The sequence below is a fragment of the Cicer arietinum genome, chromosome 5 (assembly GCF_000331145.2).
Source record: "Cicer arietinum cultivar CDC Frontier isolate Library 1 chromosome 5, Cicar.CDCFrontier_v2.0, whole genome shotgun sequence".
Taxonomy (NCBI): Eukaryota; Viridiplantae; Streptophyta; class Magnoliopsida; order Fabales; family Fabaceae; genus Cicer; species Cicer arietinum.
This window is the reverse complement of record NC_021164.2, coordinates 57,248,061-57,272,734: the sequence shown is the minus strand read 5'-3', so window position 1 is coordinate 57,272,734 and position 24,674 is coordinate 57,248,061. Positions and strand designations below refer to the sequence as shown.

Below are 24,674 nucleotides of genomic sequence, written 5' to 3'. Positions count from 1 at the left end.
TCCCTACACATATTTATAATACAGAAATCTTTTTCTCAGAAATAATTCCGTCTTAATCCCATAAAATTTTCTCTTCTATCAATTATTTCTTCTATCTCATGTTTTGGTTCTGACAAAATGTTGAAAGCACCAAGTCCATGTTTGAGTTGATTTAACTGAAACTTACATTTACTTCATATTCCAGATAGTTGAATTTGTCCAGTTCAAAGATAGGTTGCAACACTCCAGTCAGTATTTGGTGGCACGAGTTGAAACACCCATTTTACAGCTAAAGCAGAATGCAGATAACATTGAAGAAGAAGAGGTAATTCACGTCTTCCAACTTTTATTCAGGTTGCCTCTCTTGGTAAGTATGATGGTTGTTTTAACAAGTTCATATTTTCTTAGGGCATCCTTCAAAGAATGAAATGTGGGACTGACTTCCTTGAGCTGTCTAACGAGGTTGGGTCAAAGTCTTTAACTTTGAATGAAGACTTGGAGACACGGCCCTGGTGGACACCGACATTAGAGAAGAATTACCTTTTAGGTTAGTTTGTCAATATTATTTCTAGCTTAGATACTATGCATCTTGTATTCTTGAAAAGTTGAAACTATTTAACGTAGATATTTAGAACGAAAGTGAATCCTCAAATTATGTCAGAGTTAAAATGAATTTGTTACCTTAAAGCAAAACAAGTGAAAGTGTATGTGATACTGCCGTCCCTCAATAATACTACCTCAAGTAAATGTCCTTTAGGCTGGAAGGGAGGTCAAAGCACAGGTCCATTACAATCTTAAGCTGTATTTGATTATAGTTCATTTAATGGGGTAAAATTTGTCAATTTTAGGGCCACTTGTGACTAAAATCTCTCTTTCCTTTTGCCTGATCAAACATTGTATAATAATATTAAAAAACACAGAAAAAAGGCACATACAATATTTTAAGTTTTATCGATGCAGCACCCCAACACCCATGGCCTGTATCTTTAAACAAAGATTTTTAAAGATACAATTAAAAATAAATTTGAAAATAATTGATGTTAGCGTCTGTTCAACTGTGAGGAATTGATAGGCATGCTTTGTATGTAACTGACAAAGTGCAGTTCCAAATCTTGTGGTTCAGAGTTTTCAGACTTCGATTATGATTTGGTATCATTTTGATGTATTGTGTTTGTTGATTACTATATTAAACTTAGCGGATAGTGGACTTCTGTTTCAGGGCCATTCGAAGGGATTTCATATTGTCCTAGAGAAATATTGGTAAGTCAATTCTGTCCTTATATGAGAATATACATGTAAAAGAAGTAGCTGCCATTGTTAGTTTGTTATGACTGCTGTCCTAGTAACTGACAGTTGTCCATTCCCTATTATGTAAACCTGCTACTGCAGGTAAAGACTCATTCAATAAGTATATAAGTTGAGGTCTCTTCTTTTGTAAGACAAGATATTCATTTTCAAACATTTAATACAAAAGTTAGTTACACAATTCTAATAGTTCTAACTATAATGTTACCGGATTATAAATTATAGTTATAAATGTTTGTTGCCAAAAAAACTAAACCGTCGTTAGGTTTTCTAATATTTCCTTCCTTTATTGAACGGTTTGTCAACACTGTAGACCAAAGAGAGGGAGACAAGTTTAAAGAGAGGCATTGAGAAGAAATCCCTACTCCCACGGATGATCTATCTTTCAATTCAAAGTGCCTCGTCGTCAATCAAGGAGCATGTTGAGGTCAATGGTTCTGTTACCCCAGACATCACTTTGGAGCTGAAAATATTGCTGGAGCGCTTTGCACAATTTTTGGGCTTTTCTCTTGGTGAAGCAATAGAAGTGGTCAAGGGTTTTTCTAATGGTGAAAGATCTGTGGTATGAATGCTTATGTTTTCTTCCACTTTAGCAAAATATTTTTTTGTGATCCATGGAACTTGTGCCTTTTAATGTTTCTTTGATGTTTTAGCATGTTGTACATATAAATGCATTACATGATTATTTTTCTAATGGAGAACTAGATTGAAATAACTGTGATGTTCTAGATATTTCGGGACTCAGAAGGGAAATGGAAGACATTATTGAATAATATTAATCCTGGAAAAAAGTACTTGCACACTAGATCTGGTGGCACAAAATTGAGCTGTTCTAGATCTGTTTTCAATTTAGGATTGGGCCTGCAGATTTGGGGCATTTGTTTGAACTGCGCATCTTTTAATTTGGTGTTCTAGCTACTTCTAAGTAGCATCATGTTATATTTGTTTTTTTATACATGCAAATATCTTATTTATTGCAACTTGCAACAAAGATTTTAATTCATATCTTCAAAAAAATGTTTGCAGGTTTCAGACTCAAACTTGATTGACTGGTTGAATTTCACTGTATTCTTAAATGCGTGGAACCTGAGTTCCCATGAACTTGTACACCCAGACAGAAATGAACGGAAGCCTATTATTTGGAATATCTTAGATTCATTGTTGGAGAAGTATATTTTAGAGAAGATTAGGACCACGGAGCCCCAACTATGCTCTCCTTGGAGTGACATTCAACTTCTGATGCAGCTAGTTACTGAACCTTTGGCATGGCATGGACTTGTGATCCAGTCTTGTCTAAGATCTTGTCTTCCATCAAATAAGAAGAAAAAGAAAAGTGGTTCGGTCTATCAGTCTAGTTCAAATTTGGCTCATGCAATCACAGATTCTGTTCAGCAATTATCTCTTGTATTGGAGGATGTTATCAAATGGATAAGTGAATGGAACAGAAGATCTGAAGATGAGAACATGGAGGGCATTCTTTTTCTTCTTCGGAAAGATGGGCATGATGATGGGCCGGGCCGGGTCTTTCACATTTTAGAAACATTTATTTCCTCTATGAATAATGCAGAAGTTGGTGATCGTATCTATCACTCACTTAAGTCATGGAGTCCTGCCGATGTTGCCAGGAAAATTGTGAGAGGGAAGCTTAAAGTATTGATTGAATTTTCAGCCATTTGTGAGTCAAAATTGAAGCTATTGCAGTCTTTGAAACAGAAGGTAGCTCAACTGTGAAGAAATGTCATCAGTGGCTGGTGCTGGAGTTTTATTTCAGGTTGACAAACAACTCTTCAATCAGTCCAGATATGAAGCTTCAATGTCCAGGGTTGAAAAATTGTGCTTCAGTTGTGCCGTTATTTTCATTAGTTTCATTCACTGAATCCATATCAGAAGTTCTGTCAATGTCACAGGGTTTTATTGCTTGCCTACTGTTGAGTGTTGGCTCTAGTTTTTTGTTTGTCATTCTGTAAAATTTCTGCCGAGTGTACATTAACATACCCCCCTCTTTTTGAGCTGTTGGTGGAGAATTTTAGCTGTTTGTTCGAGCAAAAATTTTGGCAATGTATTAATTGGTTTGATTGTTTTGAATGAAAATATATTCTTGAAGTATTCTATTCAGACCTTCCGTTATCCAAAGCTCTAATTTTTGTCTGGCACATAAGAGTGATGATACTTATTTTTCTTTCTGCAATTATACGTAATTGAGTTTATACAGTATTTTACAGACATATGTGGACCACAAAAAATGATGCTATGTGTTTGGTTTGGGTAAAAAATCAGAAGTAGGCAACAACGCCGACAATATTGGTTTAGGCAGCGGCCTAGACGGCAGCGGCAGCGGCCAGAATGGTTTATCTAACAATGGTTTTTCCAACTTTTTTGGTCATGAGGGAACTTCTAATGTCCTCAAGGTTGAAATCCAGAAATTAAATGGAAAAATTTATGTCGAACGGTCTCAAACCGCAAAATTGACTCTAGACGGTAAGGAAAAATATGGTTTCCTAACAGGAAAGGTGCAAATGTCTGCCATAGCTGATCCAAATTACAAGTTTTGGAAATATGAGAACTTTGTTATTATTGTTTGGCTGCTTAGTAATATGGAATCAACGATTAGAAAACCTTTTATGTTTTTGCCTATTGCGAAGGAAGTTTGGGAGGTTGTCAAAGAAACATATTCTGATATTCAGAATTCTTCTCAAATTTTCGACCTCAAATCACGATTGTGGCATGCCAAACAAGGAGATAGAGATCTACCTATTATAATAAGTTGATGACACTGGCAATAATTGGATCTCTGCTATGATGATCATTGGAAGTGTTGTGAGGACAATGTTTGTTTCTTAAGAACAGGAGAACAACCGTGTATTCATGTTCTTAGTTGGGCTTAATAAGCGGCTTGATGAAGTCCTAGACATAATATCGGAAAAGATCCCATTGCCATCACTTCGGGAAGCGTTCTCAGAAGTTAGAAGAGAAGAGGCGAGACAAAGTATTATAATGGGTAAGTTACCTTTTGTTAGAGAGGTTGAAAGCTCTGCTCTAGTCACTAAGAATGACGACGGGAAAAGCGATGACAAGAAACCATGGTGCGAACATTGCAAACGTCCATGGCACACACGTGATACATGTTGGACGCTCCATGGAAAACTTCTAAATTGGAAGAAAAAAGAAAGAAACGAAGGTCATGCGCTCCAAACTGATACATCTAATCAAGAGAAGCAATCTCCTTCAAGCCCATCTCCTTTCACCAAGGAACAATTAGATCAATTGTACAAACTTCTTGAGTCTCAAACTTTTTCTTGCTCTATAGATCAGAAAGGTAATTTTCCAAATACTGCTCTACTTAGTGTCACTCCCAGCCATACTTGGATTATCGATTCTGGTGCTACTGATCATATGACTGGGGAGTCGAGTTTGTTTTCTTCTTATAGTCCTTGTGCAGATAACCACAAAATTAAAATTGCAGACGTCTCTCTTTCAGCCATTGCAGGAAAAGGTTCTATTATTATGCCACCTAAGTTAACCTTAAAAGATGTCTTACATGTTCCTAATTTATCATGTAATCTGTTATCCATTATTAAATTACCAAAGGATAAAAATTGTCAAGCTAACTTCTTTCATTTTCATTGCACTTTTAAGGATTTGAGCACGGGGAAGATGATTGGCAATGCTAAGGAGAGTGGAGGACTTTATTATCTTGACAATGAACTCGACTTCAAAGACCAACAAAAAACAAGTACCTGCTTTGAATCTATTTTTGTTTCTTCTAATAATGATGATATTATGTTATGGCATTTACGGTTAGGACATCCTAGTTTTCTGTATTTTAAACATTTGTTTCCTAAATTATTTTCTAAGAAGGATTCGTCTTTATTTCACTGTGAAACTTGTGAATTTGCTAAACATCACTGTTCTTCTTTTTCTACACAACCATATAAACAATCAAAACCGGATGCAGTTATTCATAGTGATGTTTGGGGTCCTAATAGAATAAACATTTTCTAATAAAAAATGGTTTATAACTTTTAGTGATGGTCATACTAGAATTTGTTGGGTTTATTTATTGAAAGAAAAATCGGAAGTTGGACAGATTGTAAAAAATTTCTTTAAAATGGTGCACACTCAATACCAAACAAATATTCAAGTCTTCAGAAGTGACAATGGTAAAGAATATTTTAATATACTTTTGTCCAATTTTTTTTCTTGCAAATGGGGTTGTTCATCAAAGTTCTTGTGTTAATACACCCTAACAAAATGGAATTGCAGAGAGAAAGAATAGACATCTTCTTGAGGTTGCTAGAGCTTTACTATTTGCAAATAAGGTTCCAAAATATTTGTGGGGTGAAGCTGTTTTAACTGCATCATATTTAATTAATCGAATGCCATATAAAGTTTTAGATTTTCATACCCCTCTTGATGTTTTTCAAAATTATTTTCCTTTGACTAGTGTATCTGCTGATTTACCACTAAAAGTTTTTGGTTGCACTGCTTTTGTTCATCAACATAAACACCTTGACAAACTTGAGCCACAAGCAATAAAATGTGTGTTTACTGGTTACTCTCCAACTCATAAGGGGTATCAGTGTTTTGAACCAAAATGAAAAAGAATTTTTGTAACCATAGATGTTACTTTTGTTGAAAATCAATCATTTTTTTACTGACATTCATCTTCAGGGGGGAAATTTTAAGGAATATTCATCTTTTACTTTTGAAAACATCATTACTTCAAGTGATATAGTGTTGTCATAAAATTCTGAGACTTATCTTGATGCACCAAAAGAAAATGCCCAAAAATCCAAATTGGAACTCAATCCACTTATGAATGAGGTTTCGACAGATTCGGGGGTGACAATTTCAAATCAAAATCACAATGCGTTGGTAGTGAATTTAGATTGGTCTCTTAACCAACTTGATGTAAATAATGTTTTTCTGAATGGTGATTTGGAGGAGGAAGTATACATGGATAGCCCACTTGGCTTTGAAGATAAATTTGGTTCAAATGTGTGCAAACTACAAAAATCCCTTTATGGTCTCAAGCAATCTCCAAGGGCTTGGTTTGAAAAATTCACTTGGTCGGTCAAAAGGCAATGATATATGCAGGGACAATCAGACCATACTCTGTTCATGAAGTTCTCTAATGTTGGTAAAATTACCATTCTAATTGTATATGTAGATGATATTATTCTCACAAGAGATGACATTGTTGAGATGGAAAGATTGACAAAAGAATTTGAGATCAAAGATTTAAGCTCGCTTAAATATTTTCTTGGTATGGAAGTTGCTTGCTCAAAGAAGGGAATTGTTGTTTCTCAAAGAAAATACATCCTAGATCTCTTGGAAGAAACTAGGATGAGTGGGTGTAAACCAGTAGATACTCCTATGGAATTAAATGCTAAACTTTGGGAGAAAGGTAGTGTTTCTGTTGAGATTGGAAGATACCAAAGGTTAGTCGCCAAACTTATTTATCTAGCCCACACTAGACATGACATCACTTTTTCTATGAGTGTACTAAGTCAATTCATGCATTCTCCCTATGAAGAACACTTGGAGGCAGTTTATCGAATCATAAGGTACTTGAAATCCAATCTTGAAAAGGGTTTGTGCTTCAAGAAAACTAATGACAGAGAAGTCTCTATATTTACATATGCTGATTGGGCATGATCAATTACTGATAGAAAATCCACCACTGGATATTGTGCCTATGTTTGGGGAAATTTAGTTACTTGGAGAAGTAAAAAACAAGGGGTTGTTGCTCGAAGCAGTGCAGAAGCTGAATTCAGAGCAATGGCTCAAGGAATTTGTGAACTTTTATTGATTCGTAAACTCCTGGGCGAGCTGAAAATGAAAGTTGACTCACCCTTAAAATTGTTTTGTGATAGCAAAGCAACAATAAATATAGCTCACAACCCTGTACAATATGATAGAACCAAACATATTGAGATTGACCGCCATTTCATAAAAGAAAAAATTAATGCTGGAATTATATGCCTGCCATTTGTGACTTCTAATCAGCAAACGACTGATATCTTGACAAAAAGTTTGGCAAGACCCAATTTTGAGCGACTTACAGCCAAGTTGGGCATGACAGATATCTATGCACCAACTTGAGGGGGGGAGGGGGTTGAAGAATCACGAGAAATCAGATTTTATTCTCTTTTATTTTATATTATTATGTTGATTTTTATTTTGTCATTATTACTCAGTATTACTATTGTAATTTCTTTTGCTATATAAACAGTTCAGGACTGTAATAATAAAATATGAAAATATTTTATTTTTACTTTCTTCACTATGTTTAAGAAGCGATGTTCAGGGGCAATTCACATATTATTCACGAGGTGTCACATGTCATGTGAATTTGTATCTTATGCATCAATGAAATAAATACTACAAATATGACCTCTATAGTTATACCTTTGTTTCTCTCGAATGCTTAGATCATATGGCTGTTTAATGTTTACACGATGGTTTTGGGCTTTTGGCAATCTCAGTCCTTGCAAGCCTCAAACTCAGATTTGAGTTTTTTAGTTGCCACCCCCTATTTATACATCTTACGTCTTCAATACACTTAAAAGATTATTTTACCCTTTTTACTATATATATAAATTAGAAAATTTCAAAAAAATAATGTTACTATTTTGAAACAATTTATATTTTCAAAAATTTGAATAAAATTCTAATTTTAGAGGTATATAATTAATTTTGACTAATTTGGATGCTATTGAGCATAATTAATTCTGCCTCCAGAACTGATTATAGTTTAAAGTTAGGATTTGTAGCTTGAGTCCAAACGTGATGTTTTACTTAAAATTTATTGTTCAACTCACTTTTATTTGAAGATATTCAAACATAAATCACATTACATTCAACTCACTTTTAACTAAAATCAATTAATTTAAATTTAATTTAAATTTACCGCAGAACCAAACTCACACTAACTTTCACCTAGTCTATCATACTTGCTTGTACTTCCCTCTGGTTAATGCCTTGGTAATAGACAATTGGTTTATTTTGGAAACAAGTATAAAATATCACCATGCAACAGCAGAACTACAGTTCACACTTTGCGTTCGTTTGGTTTGGCATTTGTTCTGAATTCTCGTGTTCTAATGCCCATTTAACGTGACTTTTTGGAAGCTAGAATTCTCAGCTTCGTGTTGGACGTGAGTTTGGTGGGTTTCCACTGCAGTTCAAACATCCACTTAATATCAAATGCAACATAGGATGCAGAACTTTCACCAATCACAATGCAACATGCAACTGTAGTTATATTAGTATCAAATGCATTGTTTTTTAACTTCCAGAGCTAAAAAGAATCAATTTGAGCTTTCAAGTGTACACCGTTGTTTCTTTTAGTGCATCACATTTGAAAATGCAATCATCGTCCATATTGGCGGATCTACCCCATGTTTTGACGGATAAAATATCATTAGTTGATAATTTTATGCTCAGCTTTAAACAAAGAATAACAAAAGTAAGAACAGAACAAGCCTTGCAACATGATAAAGATGATCTTATAAACAACTTGCTTTCTACACAGTGATGATAAAAGTTGATAAATGACAACTTCAAATAACATGTATCTAATACTGGGCAGGGGCCAAAATTTTACATTACATGTATTAGGCTACAAATTTCAAACATCGCGTATCATTATGAACATTTTGACACCTATTGGAACAAAAACGCATACCACATCTAACACACGTGTAATTGGCAGAGAAACCACAGACAGTACAAAAGTGGCGACGGCAAGTTGAGCTTGGAGGTCCAACAGCTGCTTTCCAATAGGAGGGAACATGTGGAGGCAATGATTCTAAATTTGCCTGCATTTGTAGGAGTAAGGAAAGAGTAAAATACTGAGTTAAATGTTTTGTATTAATTTGGCAAAGTACTACTTTCAAGCTTGTGCAACAAGACATCAATTTTAATGTATTTTTTGACTAACATCATGTAAGAGCTCAAGAAATGTTTTTGGGGCCTTCTTAGCTTCAAGTGCTTTTGCTTGTCTGGTTTTCCTTTTAGTGCCTTTAGACTGTTTTTTCTGCATATACCCTGCAAAAATAAGGAATCCAAGTCAATTTTTATTGTGTCTTTAATTTAAAAGATTTAATTTTTATCTTTCCATAATTTCTATTACAGGTGCATCTGATCATATTCCAATTTGACAAGGTGAGTTTTGAGGGGCATAATTATTTTTCTTATTTTTATCAAATTGATTTCGATCGAGTAACTGCCTCAGCCATATAGATTATTCCAAAGACTGTCTTCGATTTAGATCAGAGTTTCAAGTAATTTTTTAGCATTGGTCTACAGTGGTCCGCCATAGCCTTGGCTGCATATACAACCTTCTTTTGTATAAAGTTAATCTCTTTTCCAAAGAATAACAATAATAATGATAGTTGTGTTTCCAAAGAACAACAATAATAATGCTAGGTCTACATCCTAGTTGCAAAGCAAAATTTGAGTTAACAAACAACAACTTAAAATAAAAAAATTAATACAATAAAAAATGTAATTAATAAAAAACCTAACCTTGATCATCATCATCTAGAGAAGCTTCATCATCGTCAATATTGGGATCTACAACTTCAAATCCAGCATTGTCATTCTCCAAAGCATCTAATCGTGCGAGAGCTGCCTGAGTGCGGTTGTCGGAGCTAGCAAGTGCGGCGACCATTTTGGAGGCAACTTTTCGTGTTCGGCTTGACATTCGGCGAACTGAGTTGGAACCTTCTTCCTCCATTTCTATTTTCTAGGGTTTCGCAAACACAAAGAAAGAAGTGTGATTACAGAAGTAGATATGGTGACGATAATCGAATCGAAGGAACCTTCAACAAAAGCAATTTGTTCTATGTGAATTTCGTGTTCGTGAAACAACGATCGTTTTTTACGGTTTTTTTTCTCTTCATGAAACAATCTCAAAGGATTTTTAATAATTAATTTATTTTAAAAAATGATTTAATTGTTTAAAATTTAAAGTGTTAAATAAATTTTTTAATTTTAGTCTCTAGTAAAAAAAATCAAATATTTTAGTCACGTAAACAGTTGTAAATGTTGGAGCATCAATATATGCTTTTTAGTGATTGTTTACACTATAAAAAAAAATTATACATAAAATGAGCTACTAAGTTAATTTATAGGTCAATATTTTAAAGATTATTATTTTAATCTAATATGATATTTAAAAAGTTCATATTTAATTTATTCTAAGTTAAAAAATTATATATTTGTATAGATGAAATTTTAATAATATTTTAAAATGTTCGCAAAAATTCATTCAAATATTTAAAAGTTAATGTAAGCAACTTGTAGAATAATTTTGTAGAGATTAAAACATGTGATTTTTTTTGCAGGAACTAAAAATAAAATTTAAAATTTTTATAGGGACTAAAAACTTATTTAACTCAAATTTAAATATACAATTAGATCTTATCAAACTTTAATTTTAGTAAACAAAAAATACAACTTTTAGTCACATCAAAATTATCATGTTTACATATTCTAAAAAATTCATATGCAAAGAATGAACTTAAAATTCAATGTATAAGTTCATATATTTGTTACATTTATCTTGAGTTTTTTATATTTAATAAGTTTATATTTAATTCATCTAAAGATAAAAAAAATTAACTATTTTTTAGATGAATTTTTTATAATATTCTAAACATATTTTAAAAAAAAAGTAGTTTAAAAATTTTAAAGTTAAAGAACAACTAAACAAGTTCCGTTTTCACATAGTTAAAAATGATTGCTGAATAATTTTGGAGGAACTAAAAATTGTATTTATTCTACGATGACTAACATTGAAATACATAAGTTATATAGAGACAATACACATATATTACACTACAAAATATAAATATGACCATATTTTTACACTTAAAAAACCAAAAAGTGACACACAAAAATTGGTTTAGGTGCAAGAACATGGTCTCATTTATAATGGTGCAACTTTTTAGTGCCACTTTTGATTTATAATAAAACTTATTCCAACTAAGTAATGTATGATGCATTTCCTCTCCTTCAACCTAGCTTATTGTTGATTTGCTTTTATCATATTGGAACTTAGTAGTTGTCTTGAAAGTTTTGAGTATCTTGTGAACACTAAAATTGGTGGACAACACATAAGGATAAGAAGATAGGAAGGAAGATAGAAAAATAGGAGAGAAATTGAATGACAAAATATAAAATTACATTTTCTTTCGAGAATTGAAATGAGGATTTACTTAATAAATTGATTGAGTATTAATATTTTGGACCTAATTGATTAGCAGAAGTAACATTTATAGATTTTTTAATAATTTAAATTAATGTAGGACTAGTTTAATAATTTAAATTAATGTAGGACTAGTCTAATAATTTTGTTATTTTCTAACTAATATGGTTCAACTCATTGGTTAAAATGTTAATAAGTAATAACTGCAAGAATATTATGAATTTTTTTATTCTTCATTATTTTTAAAGTGGTTGGTATTATCTTATTTTTATTTATGTCATTGCTTAGCAATATTCATTTTAGGTGTAAAAAAAGCATTGTTCATTTTAAAACAATATATATAAGATTTGCTCGTATATATTTCTTGACTCTCTTCTAAAAGAATAAAATTTAACATTCTTACACCAGAAGAATATTTGTTTATTGAGTCTCTAGGGTTCACCATGATTAAGGAAAGTTATTAGTTTTTCGTCATGATTCATCATCCGCCATTTATGACTCTTTGAAACCAATTATTTGATGTTGAGTTTAGATATACAAATACTCTTCTATTGAATAATAATTTTTCTTACTCTTAGAATTAATTTCACATGTTATGCATTTATAATTATACTTAAAATAACTTAGAGCCAAAAACAACAATGTATTTTTCCTCATTTATCTATTAACCATATCATATGAAGGGAGGGATACCTCACTTGAGTCTACATATAAACTACAACATCTATTCTTTTCTAAAGTACATGGATCATTCCTTCATCTAAAAACTAAACCTTAAATATTCACACTATATCTTTCTAATAGGTACCCCTGAAATTCATGGTGGCTAAAATGTGGACAAATGCGGCTCTAAAATTATTATATTGTGAACACAATAATTTTTTTAACCTCTTAGAATTTGTTGTTGTACCACTAAAACAGAAGCTGATCCATAAAAATCTTGAGAAGAAACATAATCACCAATAAGTCCTAACTCATCACTTTCACTCCATTCAGACAACCCTGTAAGAAAAACAGGGTTAATCCCATGTTTCCTTCCAACAATTAAAAGATCATAACCACCATCATTCATATCATGAATTGCTCCAATTGTTTCTTCACCATTTCCAACGATAACCTCTCTATACACAACTCTTTGATTCATCTCATTCTTCATCCAAAACCAAGTCACAATTCCATCATCAAGCTTCTTCTCCATTTCATTATCCCCTATACAGTTGTAAGAAAGAAACCTTATCACTGTAAGCGACACTTCTTCATTCGAAACCATCTTATCTGCATAAACAAGAGCTTCTCTAGCATCTGCACCTCCAAGAAACAACACAGCGAACCTATGTCTAAAATGTCGAACCGAACTTCCTATTGTGTTTTTATCAAGAAGACTCTTGTCAACAAGAATTGCAATGGAACAAGGAGCATGATCCAACATTTGTGAATTCAATGTCCTTCTAACACCACGGTAATAAAATCCTATATTTCTAAAAGGTAAGATGATCAAAGAAGTTTCTTGTTCGAGCGCGAGTTCGCAGATGGTTTGAAACATGGATTGCTTGGGAGCCACGGCAGTGAAAAAATTAAGCCTCAAAAACTGCCTTTTGAGTTGTTGGTAACTTCCAAGTGCATTTATGGTGTGTGTCCATTGATATATTGTAGGAAGTTCTTGTTTTTTATGGTCTATAAATAACGGGTTGGATCGGCCCGAAAGCTCAAATAATCTAAGAGCAGAAACTGTCATTGGGCTGGTTGAGGTTGGATTTGTGATATCAAGTAGTTGGATGAGTCCATTTGTGTTATCAGTGTCTAGAATGCATAGAATTATTCTTAGGTCTTCACCAGATGGATTGTGTTGGAGGTTTCTCCTTTGGTTTAATATGTAAGGTCTTGTTGGATCATATAGTATTGATATTAGAGGTGTGAATGTTGCTGTTATTGCTGTTGTCATTAGCACTAACAATGTGTAGCTTGGTATCTGCAAGATCTGTATATGCATAGAAAACCACAGTTAGTAGTAATTACTCATGTATAAACAATAAAAGTTACTACTACTAATACTAATACTAATACTACTTACCCTTTTGTCAATCAAATGGACAAACAAGATAAATTCAATTTGTCCTCTTAGGCTCATAATAAGACTAAAAGTGAGTCCATCTCTAAAAGGTACACGCCAATACATTGTTGCCATCCAAGTTGCAAAGAATTTGGTCATGTAGCCAGTTAAAACAATAATAAACAAAGGAAGCAAACTATTCCAATCAGAAGAACTCAATGAATACAAATCAGTATATTGTCCCACCAAAATGTAAGAAAATGGCATAAGAAACTCAGTTAAAATAAGCTGGCTCTTTTGTACCAAAGCCGCTCCTAAACGTGGTCCATCTGGAACAAGTAAGCCCAACCATAAAGGCCCATTAACAATTGCTACCCCAATCATGTCAGTTATAAAGCCCATCACAAAAACACCTAAAAGAATTGCAACCACATAACATTGATCCACTTGTTGTCCCTCAGGTGTTGTATTATTAATCCAAACAAGTGCAGGCCTAACACACCCCAAAAGTATTGCTCCCAAAACCAAAAGAGAAATCAAGTACCACAAAGCATTCTCTGCTTTTGCTTGTCCTTGTGCTCCTGCCTCAAATGCTAAAACGCTGAACATCCCCAATACATCCCCCAACAATGCTGTTGAACATGCAAATTTACCAACATCTGAGTTTACAAGGTTAAACTCTTTTAGAACATTGTATAGAACAGGAAATGCTGTTATTCCTATGGATCCTGCTAGTATTCCTATTGAATTCATTGTGGCTAATTCTTTCTCCATCTTCTTTCTGATGCACAGTGCTGTAACAATTACTGCTATTGTTGGAGCTGATATTCCAATCAATGCTATTGACATATTCATTCTTCCTGATTTTCTCAATAGACTTGTATCCATTTTCACACCATACACAAATACAAAAAACATGAATCCCATTATTCCAAGATTGTTCATTATGTATTGTGCTGCGTCCGGTTTCATGTGTCGATGATACCATTTACTTCGTCCTAGAAACGTCGGTCCAACAATAACACCACCCTTGGAAATTAAAAAGAAAAAAATTAGAAAAAAAAAAAAACAATTTTAACATAGATAAGAATTGAAAGAATGTATGATAATAAAGAAGCTTACAATGATATGAGAAATGATTATAGGTTGTTTAAGAGGCTTAAGAATGAAGCGAATAATGCGAGAAATGGTGGTGACAAGAATGAGATGGAACAAAAGTAATGAGAAGGAGTGAGCTAAGGGATTGTCACCATAAAAGATGCCAGAAGGGTGGAAGTCTTGTTGAACTTGACACAAAAGGGGATATGTAGCAACAACATGATCAATATTCACCATTTTTTCTTGTAAAACACCAGAAGAAGAATTAATTTCATTGTGCCACTCATAATTATTTGGTGATGATTGTAGAAAACGAAATGCAGGGAATAGCCGAGTCATGCATGAATTTTTTTGATAACCATGCACATGCAGCAAAATTACACATGAGAAAAACAGAGATAGGGAGAAACATATCCTACAGAAGATTGTGGATGGATATACGTCAAATTGGGAGAACTAGTCTTCCCATTCCATTCTAATGGTTTAACTATTTTTTCTTTCTTTCTGAGGTAAATATTACACTTAATATTAATATTATGCTTCTTTTTTCTAATATTTCTTTTTATATATTAAATACTATTTAATTTTCTGAATATTTTTATACACTTTTTATTTATTTATAATTTCTCATAACTAATTACTCCTCCAAAAATAATTCTATTTGACCCATGTTAGATATAAAATATGACCACATCTCTCAATTTGATTTTAGTTCATGCAAAATAAATTTTTTAATTTAGATTTCCGCATAATGCAAACGTGTTTATTTTAGTCTTCAATCATTAAAACCGTTAATTTTAGAACAGTTGAGTAATTAATGACTTCAAACTTAATATCTACAATATGCAAAATCTAAGAAACTTGGTTTAAGTGCTTACATAATACAAGAAATTTGATATTGATTCTTACTTAATAAAAAAAATTATTGTCGTATACGGTTTTTATAATAAATTGTATTATGTGTATTATAATTATTGTCTTTTTGATTTAGAATATATTTAATTTTGAATAATTGATTAATGATAAATGTTTATCCCATGTATATTTATAGGTTCCACCAACTTCTTTAACGGTTAATTTCCAAATAAATAACATGAAAAACAATATTTAGTTATTATAATTGTTCTTATTTTTATGTTGACGGTAATTGTAACAACCTATTTCTCCATTTTGTTAAAGTCTAGAATTTAACTCGTGAAACTATTAAATTAAAAATAAAATAAGCAGTTAATTTTTATTAATTAAGGAAAGGACACTAAGATAACATTTGAATAAATAAAGGGCTATGAGGGAATGTCGACCATATTCCCCTAAAATATCATTTCCGTACACAAAAAAAATTCCTCTATTTTATTTTATTTTTCTCAAAATAGTTTCTCTGCTTCTTGTTCCCGTGAGCAAAATCCTTCTTTATCACTTTTCATCCCAATCTTTAAACTCCATTTTATTTACTTTTTAAAATCCTTCAAATCTAAAAGCTTATTAAAGTTCTCTAAAATTGTTTCTAGACCTTGCATGTCCAAATATGATACTCGACCAATGAAGTATGAGAGAACGACCCAAAACTGAAGAATTTGAGTCAAAGTTGCAATCCAACAAGAAGGGAGCTCAAAAATCAATTTAATCGGAATCTCATCTTCTCCCTTAGCACAATGAGTTCTTTATATTAGAGCTTTTTATATCATGTGAGATTGAATATTTAATTTTATTACACATTATGAAGTTGTTTGGAAAAAGAGGGAATGAAAAGTGAGAAAAAGGAATGATTAAGCATATAGGGAATTTTCACTTATTGCATTTAAATGATGTTTGATGGCATGCATGTTGTAAACTCTTATTGTATGTTATTTTAAAATCAATTTATGTGTTAAGACGATTTAATTAGATGCTCAGACCTTGTTTCAAAGTTAGTATGTCTGTCGAGTACAAATTATGCTCGTTAGTGTTGCTGCCTCTGATACGTATGCAATTCTAGGATTTTTGTCTCTGGTAAAATGTCTTCAACATGTTGCATTTGGTCCAATTTTTACCTCTGATTCTAGCTCTGAATCTGTGACTTAGAATTTATTTTATTTGAGTTAAATTGAGTTTCCTTAAACTGTTAGGAACATAATGTATGTATGACATAACATCTCATAATGCATCTCATTCATATCAATTCAAGTCTCGGTTGTTTCAGACATGAAACAATAGGTAAAGGAAGAACAATCGCTGGTTGAGGTTGTTTCTAGATGCTTGGTATTAGGTTCTACAACAACAACAATAATAATAATAATAATAATAATAATAATAATAATAATAATAATAATAATAATAATAATAATAATAATAATAATAATAATAATAATAATAATAATAATAATAAAATTAACTAATTCTTTATTGACATACATTTGTCTATGCATAGTTTTTATATACATTTGTAATTAGTATTATAATTATTTTCATTTTATTTAGAAGACATAACAAATACTAAAATTAACTAATTGATTTGAGACAAACACTTGTTATGTGTATGAATTGTATGTTCCAAAAACTTATTTTACAATCCATTTTTAGAAGAAAAATACATGAAAAGGTGAAATGTGAAATTATAATTATTGTATTATAATTGTTCAATATTAATAAAATACTAATTTTAACAATTTCTTTTGTAACGAAAATTTGTCTTGTATATATCTTCTAAATTCAAATATGAATAATTATAATATACTAATTATAAATGTAATAAAAATCATGCATACACAAATGTTTATTAATAAAGAATTAATTAAAATTAGTGTTTTTTTAATATCAACTTAAAAATAAAAACAACTATAATACACTAGCTATAAATTTTTTAGTTGTTTTTTTAGAATGAGTTGTTAAAGAAGTTATTGAAATATATATAATCATATACGAGAAAAATATTGTCATTAAACAATTAGTCAAAATCAATTTATTTTTTTTTATATTTTGTAAATAAAAATAATAATAATTATGATACATTAATTATAATTTATTATAAATACCGTACATGAGACTATTTTTTTTTTTTTATGTAGAGATTAAAATCAAATATCTTATATTTTATAGGAACTAAAACAAAAACAAACAAAAATTCAGCGACTAAAACCATTTTTTTTTTTTTTAATTTTGCAAGAATTAAGTTTAAAGTCGTTAATTAATCAACTGTGAAAACTAAAGGTGTTAAGCATTATGGACTAAAACAAAAATGTTTGTATTTTGCAAGGACTTAAACTGAAAAATTGATTTTGCTGGAATTAAAATCAAATTTCTTACATTTGGTAGGGACTGATTGCATATTTAAACCTTTATTCTTTTATGAAATCATTTATATTTATATAATTTAAAATTTTTTGAAATGTTTTTATTTTCCAAATAAGATACTTCACTGGGTTATAAAATTAATTCAAACTAAAGATAAATAAAATATAGAAGAATGAATACAAATAAAAAGAAATAATAATAAATAAATAAAAAGAAAATATGAGAATATTATATTATATTCATCAAGATGATTTCTTACGATATCACAAATGTCCTATTTATAAGGCACAGTTCTTGTAACTTGCAAATATATTAAAATTCTAGTATTAAGTACAATAACATAATAATAGAGTGAATAGAGTGGGTCGCCTTTAATATAATAGATTAAATGACCTTTAACTATAAGAGGTAGGAGGATTGATATCCACCGTATATTATAATTATTTCCAACATATTGACATTTATAAGGTATTTTTATATAGTTTAAGGATTTTTTTAATTGACAGCATATTATTCATACATCTAAAAGGTACGTTTTGTTGATGATTAAATTGGTGCTAAGCCAAACTCTAACAAATATTTTCTTCCTTTTTCTTTCCCTTAATTTTTGGGTCATGCGTAACAAAATGGTAATGGCTGAGCTATCCTTTGTATTCGTTGAAGGAGTTATTATTTTTTGGATTAAATAAATTTTTATTTCTTATAAAGTTTTAAAATTTTATTTTTAATTTCTGTAAATGAAATTGTATTTTGTAGTCTCTATAAAAAATTTCTATAGATAATTTTAATCTCAACTAAAAAAAAGATATTAATTGTCTTTGAACTTTTAAAATTTTTATTAATATTTTGTACACATATTTAAAACATTATAAAAAGCTTCTCCATACAAATTTAGAATTTTAACTTAAAGATAAATTAAATATGGATTTTTTAAATATCACAAACTCACGATAAAACTAACGTAAATGTGAACCTAAAAATTGAATTTTAAATTCTTTTTGTAGAAGAATTTTTTATAATATTATAAATCTGTCTATAAAAAACTCATTTGAAAGTATATGTTGTCATTGTATCAGAGACTAAAAATGCTTGAATAATAATTTTGTAGAACTAAAAAATATTAATTTTTTTACAGAGATTAAAAACAAAATTTCAAAATTTTATAGGATTAAAAACTTCTTTTAACGCTTTTTTTTTTCCACGAGATTTAGCTATCTAATGGACCTAGAAATTTTATGAAATGAAAATATGTAAAGGACGTGGAGGACAATTGAATTTTTTACCCCACAATTGAATTTTATTTCCCTTAGTTTGCAATTGATCGACAATAATCTCATATATGCTTTTGCTGAAAGATGACACACAAAGACTAGTTCATTTGACCTGTCATTTGGTGCAATAACTATTATTTTTGACGATGTTATGAATCTTTTGGACATACATGTTATGAAAAGTTTTTCACACCTATCGCTAATGTGAATGAAGATTTGACTCTTGTTGCTGTCGTTGAGTTATTTGAAGTCGATGAGGATGAAACTGTGACTGAAACTATGGTCAATAGAGGTGCTTCATATAGTTTTGAGTGGTTGAAAATTGTACTTTTTAAGAAACTTCACGAAGGACAATTCGACTATGCAACAAGGGCATACCTACTTCATTTGATATGGTGTACCATACTAGCTCACAAAAGTTTTATCATTGTATCTACAAAATATTTGTTCCTTTTTCAAAATATTGGTACTTGTGATAAATGGATATGGGGACCAATTGCTCTTGTTATTTTATATGACTATCTTAGAGATGGTATCACGTCTGCAATGAAGCAGATTGGATAATATTTATCTATATTCCAAGTAGTTTTTATATTATTTTTTATACTCATTATATTGTTATTTGATAAGATACTTATTTAATTGTTTGTACTTTTTAAATATTTACAAATATGGATTTATGAGCATTTCCCTAACATTTGTAAATAGAGTATGAGTGAGCCTATATCGTCACTATCACATATGTTTTGATGGAGTCCTAAATAAACATTTGGCGATGTTGGATACTAAAGAGCGAAGTTGGATGCTTTAAGACCTACTGATATTATCTAGATGCTAAGTTACAATGAAGACCCCACGACAGACATACTTCTCAAATTCAAATAACTTCAACAAATGTTGTATATCAATTTTGGGTCTTTTAAAATTCTTCATGTATGTGGTTCATTACCTATAAATTTGAGAGATATTAGTCATGTTCAACTTATCTCGATCTCTCAAAAATGACAACATATGTCTAGGTGCAACATGGTATTTTGTTAACTCTTCAACATATTTCTTATCTTCTTTTTTAAGTGTGCTACAAATGCATTATTATCAAAAGTAATCACTAACTTATAATTGTGAAGTCCACACATTAAAATAATAATTCATCTCTCATCATTCTTCAATGGTGTCGATCTATGTTTAAATGGGCAACCACACCTTTTAGTTGAAGTCTCTGAGTTACTTTTATTTGACTTATATTTTTACCTCTATCACAACCGATAATTAATTTTGACTTCATTTATCTCTTTCTTGTCTCAATATTGTCAGAGCGAGTAATAATAAAAACTACTTGATTTTGTTGCTCAACTTCTTTTGCTCATGATACGACAATTTCGCGTGACTAAAAAATTTGATCAGTTGTGAATGTTTCAGTTAAATTTACATAATGGCATTTTTTCCATCCCAACAAAAAAAAAAAACAGAATAAAAAAGAATTTACATACCGGAAATCTCAAACTTTGAAAGTTTCGGTAGAATAAAATTACCGTATCACCTTTGTTGCTAGCAATAGTATAAATAAGTTATTTGTTCGCACATTTTATTCTAGGCACTTTAAAATAAATTAACATATTAATTATTATATCAATAATTTAAAAAAAATTAAAAAAATTCAAAAATTTATAATTTTTTAGACCTTTGAAAGTATAAATATTTAATTTTGAAAAGTTTCGATATTTTAAGAACAAGATTTTCTAAAGTTTAAAATATTGTAAATGTTCGAAGGTTTAAAAACTCTGAAAATATGAAATTTATCTATCTTGGAGGTTTCGTTTCATGTAAATTTTTAAAGATTCTAAATTTTCTATTTCAGAAGTTCCATTTTATAGAAACTTTCAAAAATTATTTCGAATGTTTCATTTATTCAAAAGTTTTTTATTTTCAATTTTTTAAGTGTTCGAAAGTTTCAATATTTAAAAAATAAAAAATAAACTAAAAATTTTATTTCATAAATTTTGAAATATTTAAAAAAGTTAAAGGTAAAAAATCAAATTTTTATATATAATAAAAATGATAAAATAGTCTTTTGACGTATCTTTTAAAAAAGTAACAAGTATAGAAACTCAACTTTTAATTTGGGAAAAATTTCCCTTGTACCCCCACACTTTGCCTTGTACCCCCAAAAAAATTCGAAAATGGCAAAACTACCCTCAATTTTTTTCATCATTTTGTAAATGACTATTATACCGGAAATGTAAATATTTTTTCACCATTTTGTCATAAACCCAGCCGTAAAACAGATTTCCGGTAAGTGGCAGTTTTCCGGTAACTACCGGAATACTTGAAACAAGATTTCCGGTACAGAGTAAAGTACCGGAAATGTTAAAACTGAGTTTTCCGGTACAGAGTATAGTACCGGAAATGTTAAAACTGACTTTTCCGGTACAGAAGGGAAAAGTTGTGTACCGGAAATCTTGGTTGGCAAGTATTCCGGTACAGTAGTAGGTTCCGGAAAACTTCATTTTTGAGTTTTCCGGTACAGACCATATTTTTTTAATTTTTTTTAATTTTTTTTAAATGTTAACATATATGGATAATCCACTACTATTAATGGACAAAACATACGTCGATACTACAAATATTTTTGACACAGATCAGGTATGAATAAATATATTTAATATTAATATTATAAAAATATATTTTTGTGATTAATTATAATTATTTTATTTCAGATATTTGATTCAAGGGATACTGTTGTGAAATGGGCAAAAGAAATTGGTTTAAAAAAATAAAGTTACCGTTATTATCAGAAGATCAGATATAGAGACGGGTGAGAAAGGACGGAGAAATAAATTAATATTAGGTTGTGACAAAGGGGGAAAATACAAGTGTGCTGCTAGTTCTATTCGAAGTTCAACAAAAAAATGTGATTGTCCTTTCAAGCTTAGATCAAAACCATTAAAAGATGGTTCAGGATGGATAGTTAAAGTAATTTGTGGAATTCACAACCATGAATTACCTGATACTTTGGAGGGGCATGCATATGTTGGGCGCTTAAATGAAGAAGATAGAAAGCATGTTCATGAATTAACAAAATATAATGTTGCACCGAGACACATATTACTCTCATTGCAAGACCGAGATAAGAGTAATGTTACTAAGATCTCACAAATATATAAACAGAGAAGTATCATTCGATTGCGCGTGAGAGGTAATAGAACAGAGATGCAACATTTATTCAAGTTAATTGAAGATGCAAAATATGTGTGCTGGAATAGAAAGCGTGAAGACTCCGATGTTATGAGAGATATTTTTTGGGCGCATCCAGATTCAGTGAAGTTGTTGAATTTGTTTCCGATTGTGTTGATTATGGACAGTACCTACAAAACCAATAAATACAGAATGCCATTACTTGAAATTGTTGGTATGACATCAACAGAGAAAACATTTGTAGTTGGGTTTGCTTATTTGGAATGTGAGAGGGAAGAAAACTTTTGTTGGGCATTAGAGAGACTAAAAGATTTGTTTGTTACACAAAATAAATTCCCTCAAGTAATTGTGACAGACAGAGATCTTGCGTTAATGAATGCAGTTGGCATTGTGTTTCCACTTACTTTGTCGATTTCATATCGAAAAAAATGTTGGAGCAAAATGCAAGCAATATGTCTTAAAGGATAGACAATAGTCAATATTGAATATGTGGAAAGACATTATGTATTGTAGTAATGAAAAAAAGTATATGATGCGCTTGCATATGTTTGAACAATCATGTGTTGATACTAAAGTGTTTTTTGATTATGTCAAAGAAACTTGGTTGACTCCACATAAGGAAAGATTTGTTGAAGCATGGACAAATAAAGTGATGCATTTGGGGAACACAACGACTAACAGGTATTTAATATAATTTTATTATATATTGTTGAATTTTATTATATATTGCTGAATTGTATTATATTATAATTTTATTATATTTTCTAATGTATCTGTAAAAAAAATTTACAGGGTTGAGTCAGCTCACTGGAAACTGAAGTTAATGTTAGAAAATAGCATGGGTGATTTGTGTAAATGTTGGGAGGCTATGAACAACATGATAAGGTTACAACATAAAAGAATCAGAGCCTCGTTTCAAAAAAGTTTTTATGATGAAGAGCATGAGCACAGAAATCCATTTTATCAGAGATTGAATACATTTGTATCAACAGAAGCTCAAAGACGTATTGCTGAAGAATACGACAAAGTTGAGTGGGTGGGTACTGACAAATCTATATGTGGGTGTTCTCTGAGAAGGACATACGGATTACCTTGTGCTTGTGAATTGGGACAATATAAATTAATGGGTGAACCAATTCCTCTAGATTCTGTGCATATTCAATGGAGAAAATTAAACATGGAATGTGAACTCACTCAAGACACAGAAGATGGATCAGAGTTGGATATGTCTACTGAGATGAATGCCTTATGGAAACGCTTTCGATCACTTGATGTTATTGGGAAACGAGTGTTGAAGAGTAAAGTGCGTGAACTTGCTTTTCCAAGTACAAGTTCAATATGTCCACCACCTGAAAAAGTCAAAACCAAAGGAAGAGTGAAGAAGAGTAAGGGTATGAAGCCAGATGGATATGATGTATATCGAGACCCTTCTTACTTTGAGCATGTTAATGCAACATATGGTGAAGATATTGGTTCCCAACCCTCTCAATCAAAGAAGAGACAAGCCTCTCAATCAAAGAAACACCCCTCTCAGTCATCTCATTCTTCAAAAAATTTGTTATTGACACAATTTCCTGATATTATTCAGCCATACATTGATGACATATTTGACGTGGCAGCTGATGGAAATTGTGGTTTTCGCGCTATTGCATTATTGCTTGGTTTCGGTGAAGAGTGTTGGTCTTTGGTCCGCAAGAGATTGGATCAAGAGATTGTTTCTCATGTAACTCCATATGATAGATTGTTCACAGGACGCATTAAAGAAGTAAGAGATTCGTTGATGATATCCGGCTTAGGTGTTCAACCCATGGATAAATGGTTGTCCATGCCTGATATGGGTTACGTGATAGCGACAACATATAATATTATTCTTGTCACGTTCGGTCTGACATTTTCAATGACTTTCTTTCCTATGAGGGGTTCACATTCCGGATCGACAAAAAATGATCGCATTTGTTGTATTGGTTTTGTTAATGGAAATCACTGGGTTCCGGTAATTATTTTCTTATACTTTTTTAAATTTTATTCTGATAATTTTGTCTTATATTTTGTTAATTTATTTAATTTTTGCAGTTAAAGATGAAAGATGGATTTCCAATGCCAGACATTGCACCAGGTTGGAAGCAATATCGTACCAATGAAGCAACTTCTTGGGCAATAGCATACACAGGCCGTCTACAACACTGGGGGTATTTATTAGGCCGGTTGTCACGTGTTACCCAAAATCCACCTACGGAACCCGTAGAGGCAATGTCTTTAGATGAACCTTAATGTTTTAAAATTGATACAA

The 24,674-nt window shown here is 31.1% G+C and overlaps 4 protein-coding genes across 4 annotated transcripts in view; 2 read left to right on the top strand and 2 right to left on the bottom strand.

Moving 5' to 3' along the window:
* The window catches only part of LOC101490821 (N-terminal acetyltransferase B complex auxiliary subunit NAA25), a 21,504-nt gene extending 18,105 nt beyond the window's left edge, over positions 1-3,399 (top strand). The window contains exons 15-19 of the mRNA XM_004500265.4: positions 185-304; positions 388-526; positions 1,199-1,239; positions 1,598-1,846; positions 2,311-3,399. Coding sequence (XP_004500322.1) covers positions 185-304; positions 388-526; positions 1,199-1,239; positions 1,598-1,846; positions 2,311-3,015 — 1,254 coding nt within the window. The 3' untranslated portion in view covers positions 3,016-3,399. The remainder of the gene's footprint in view (positions 1-184; positions 305-387; positions 527-1,198; positions 1,240-1,597; positions 1,847-2,310) is intronic.
* A 5,382-nt stretch (positions 3,400-8,781) lies between these two features.
* LOC101490497 (SWR1 complex subunit 6-like) lies at positions 8,782-10,206 on the bottom strand. Its single transcript, XM_004500264.4, has 3 exons — positions 9,817-10,206; positions 9,230-9,336; positions 8,782-9,107 (listed from the first exon to the last, which is right to left on the bottom strand). The coding sequence occupies exons 1-3, from the start codon at positions 10,025-10,027 to the stop codon at positions 8,904-8,906; spliced, it is 522 nt and encodes a 173-aa protein (XP_004500321.1). The 5' UTR covers positions 10,028-10,206; the 3' UTR covers positions 8,782-8,903.
* A 1,928-nt stretch (positions 10,207-12,134) lies between these two features.
* LOC101490173 (cation/H(+) antiporter 24) lies at positions 12,135-14,987 on the bottom strand. Its single transcript, XM_004500263.4, has 3 exons — positions 14,673-14,987; positions 13,572-14,579; positions 12,135-13,478 (listed from the first exon to the last, which is right to left on the bottom strand). Exons 1-3 carry the CDS (start codon positions 14,985-14,987, stop codon positions 12,384-12,386), a joined length of 2,418 nt encoding a protein of 805 aa, XP_004500320.1. The 3' UTR covers positions 12,135-12,383.
* Positions 14,988-23,561: 8,574 nt separating this feature from the next.
* Positions 23,562-24,655, top strand: LOC140920524 (uncharacterized). The gene is made up of 2 exons (XM_073368813.1): positions 23,562-24,377; positions 24,458-24,655. The coding sequence occupies exons 1-2, from the start codon at positions 23,562-23,564 to the stop codon at positions 24,653-24,655; spliced, it is 1,014 nt and encodes a 337-aa protein (XP_073224914.1).
* The last annotated feature ends 19 nt before the right edge of the window (positions 24,656-24,674 follow it).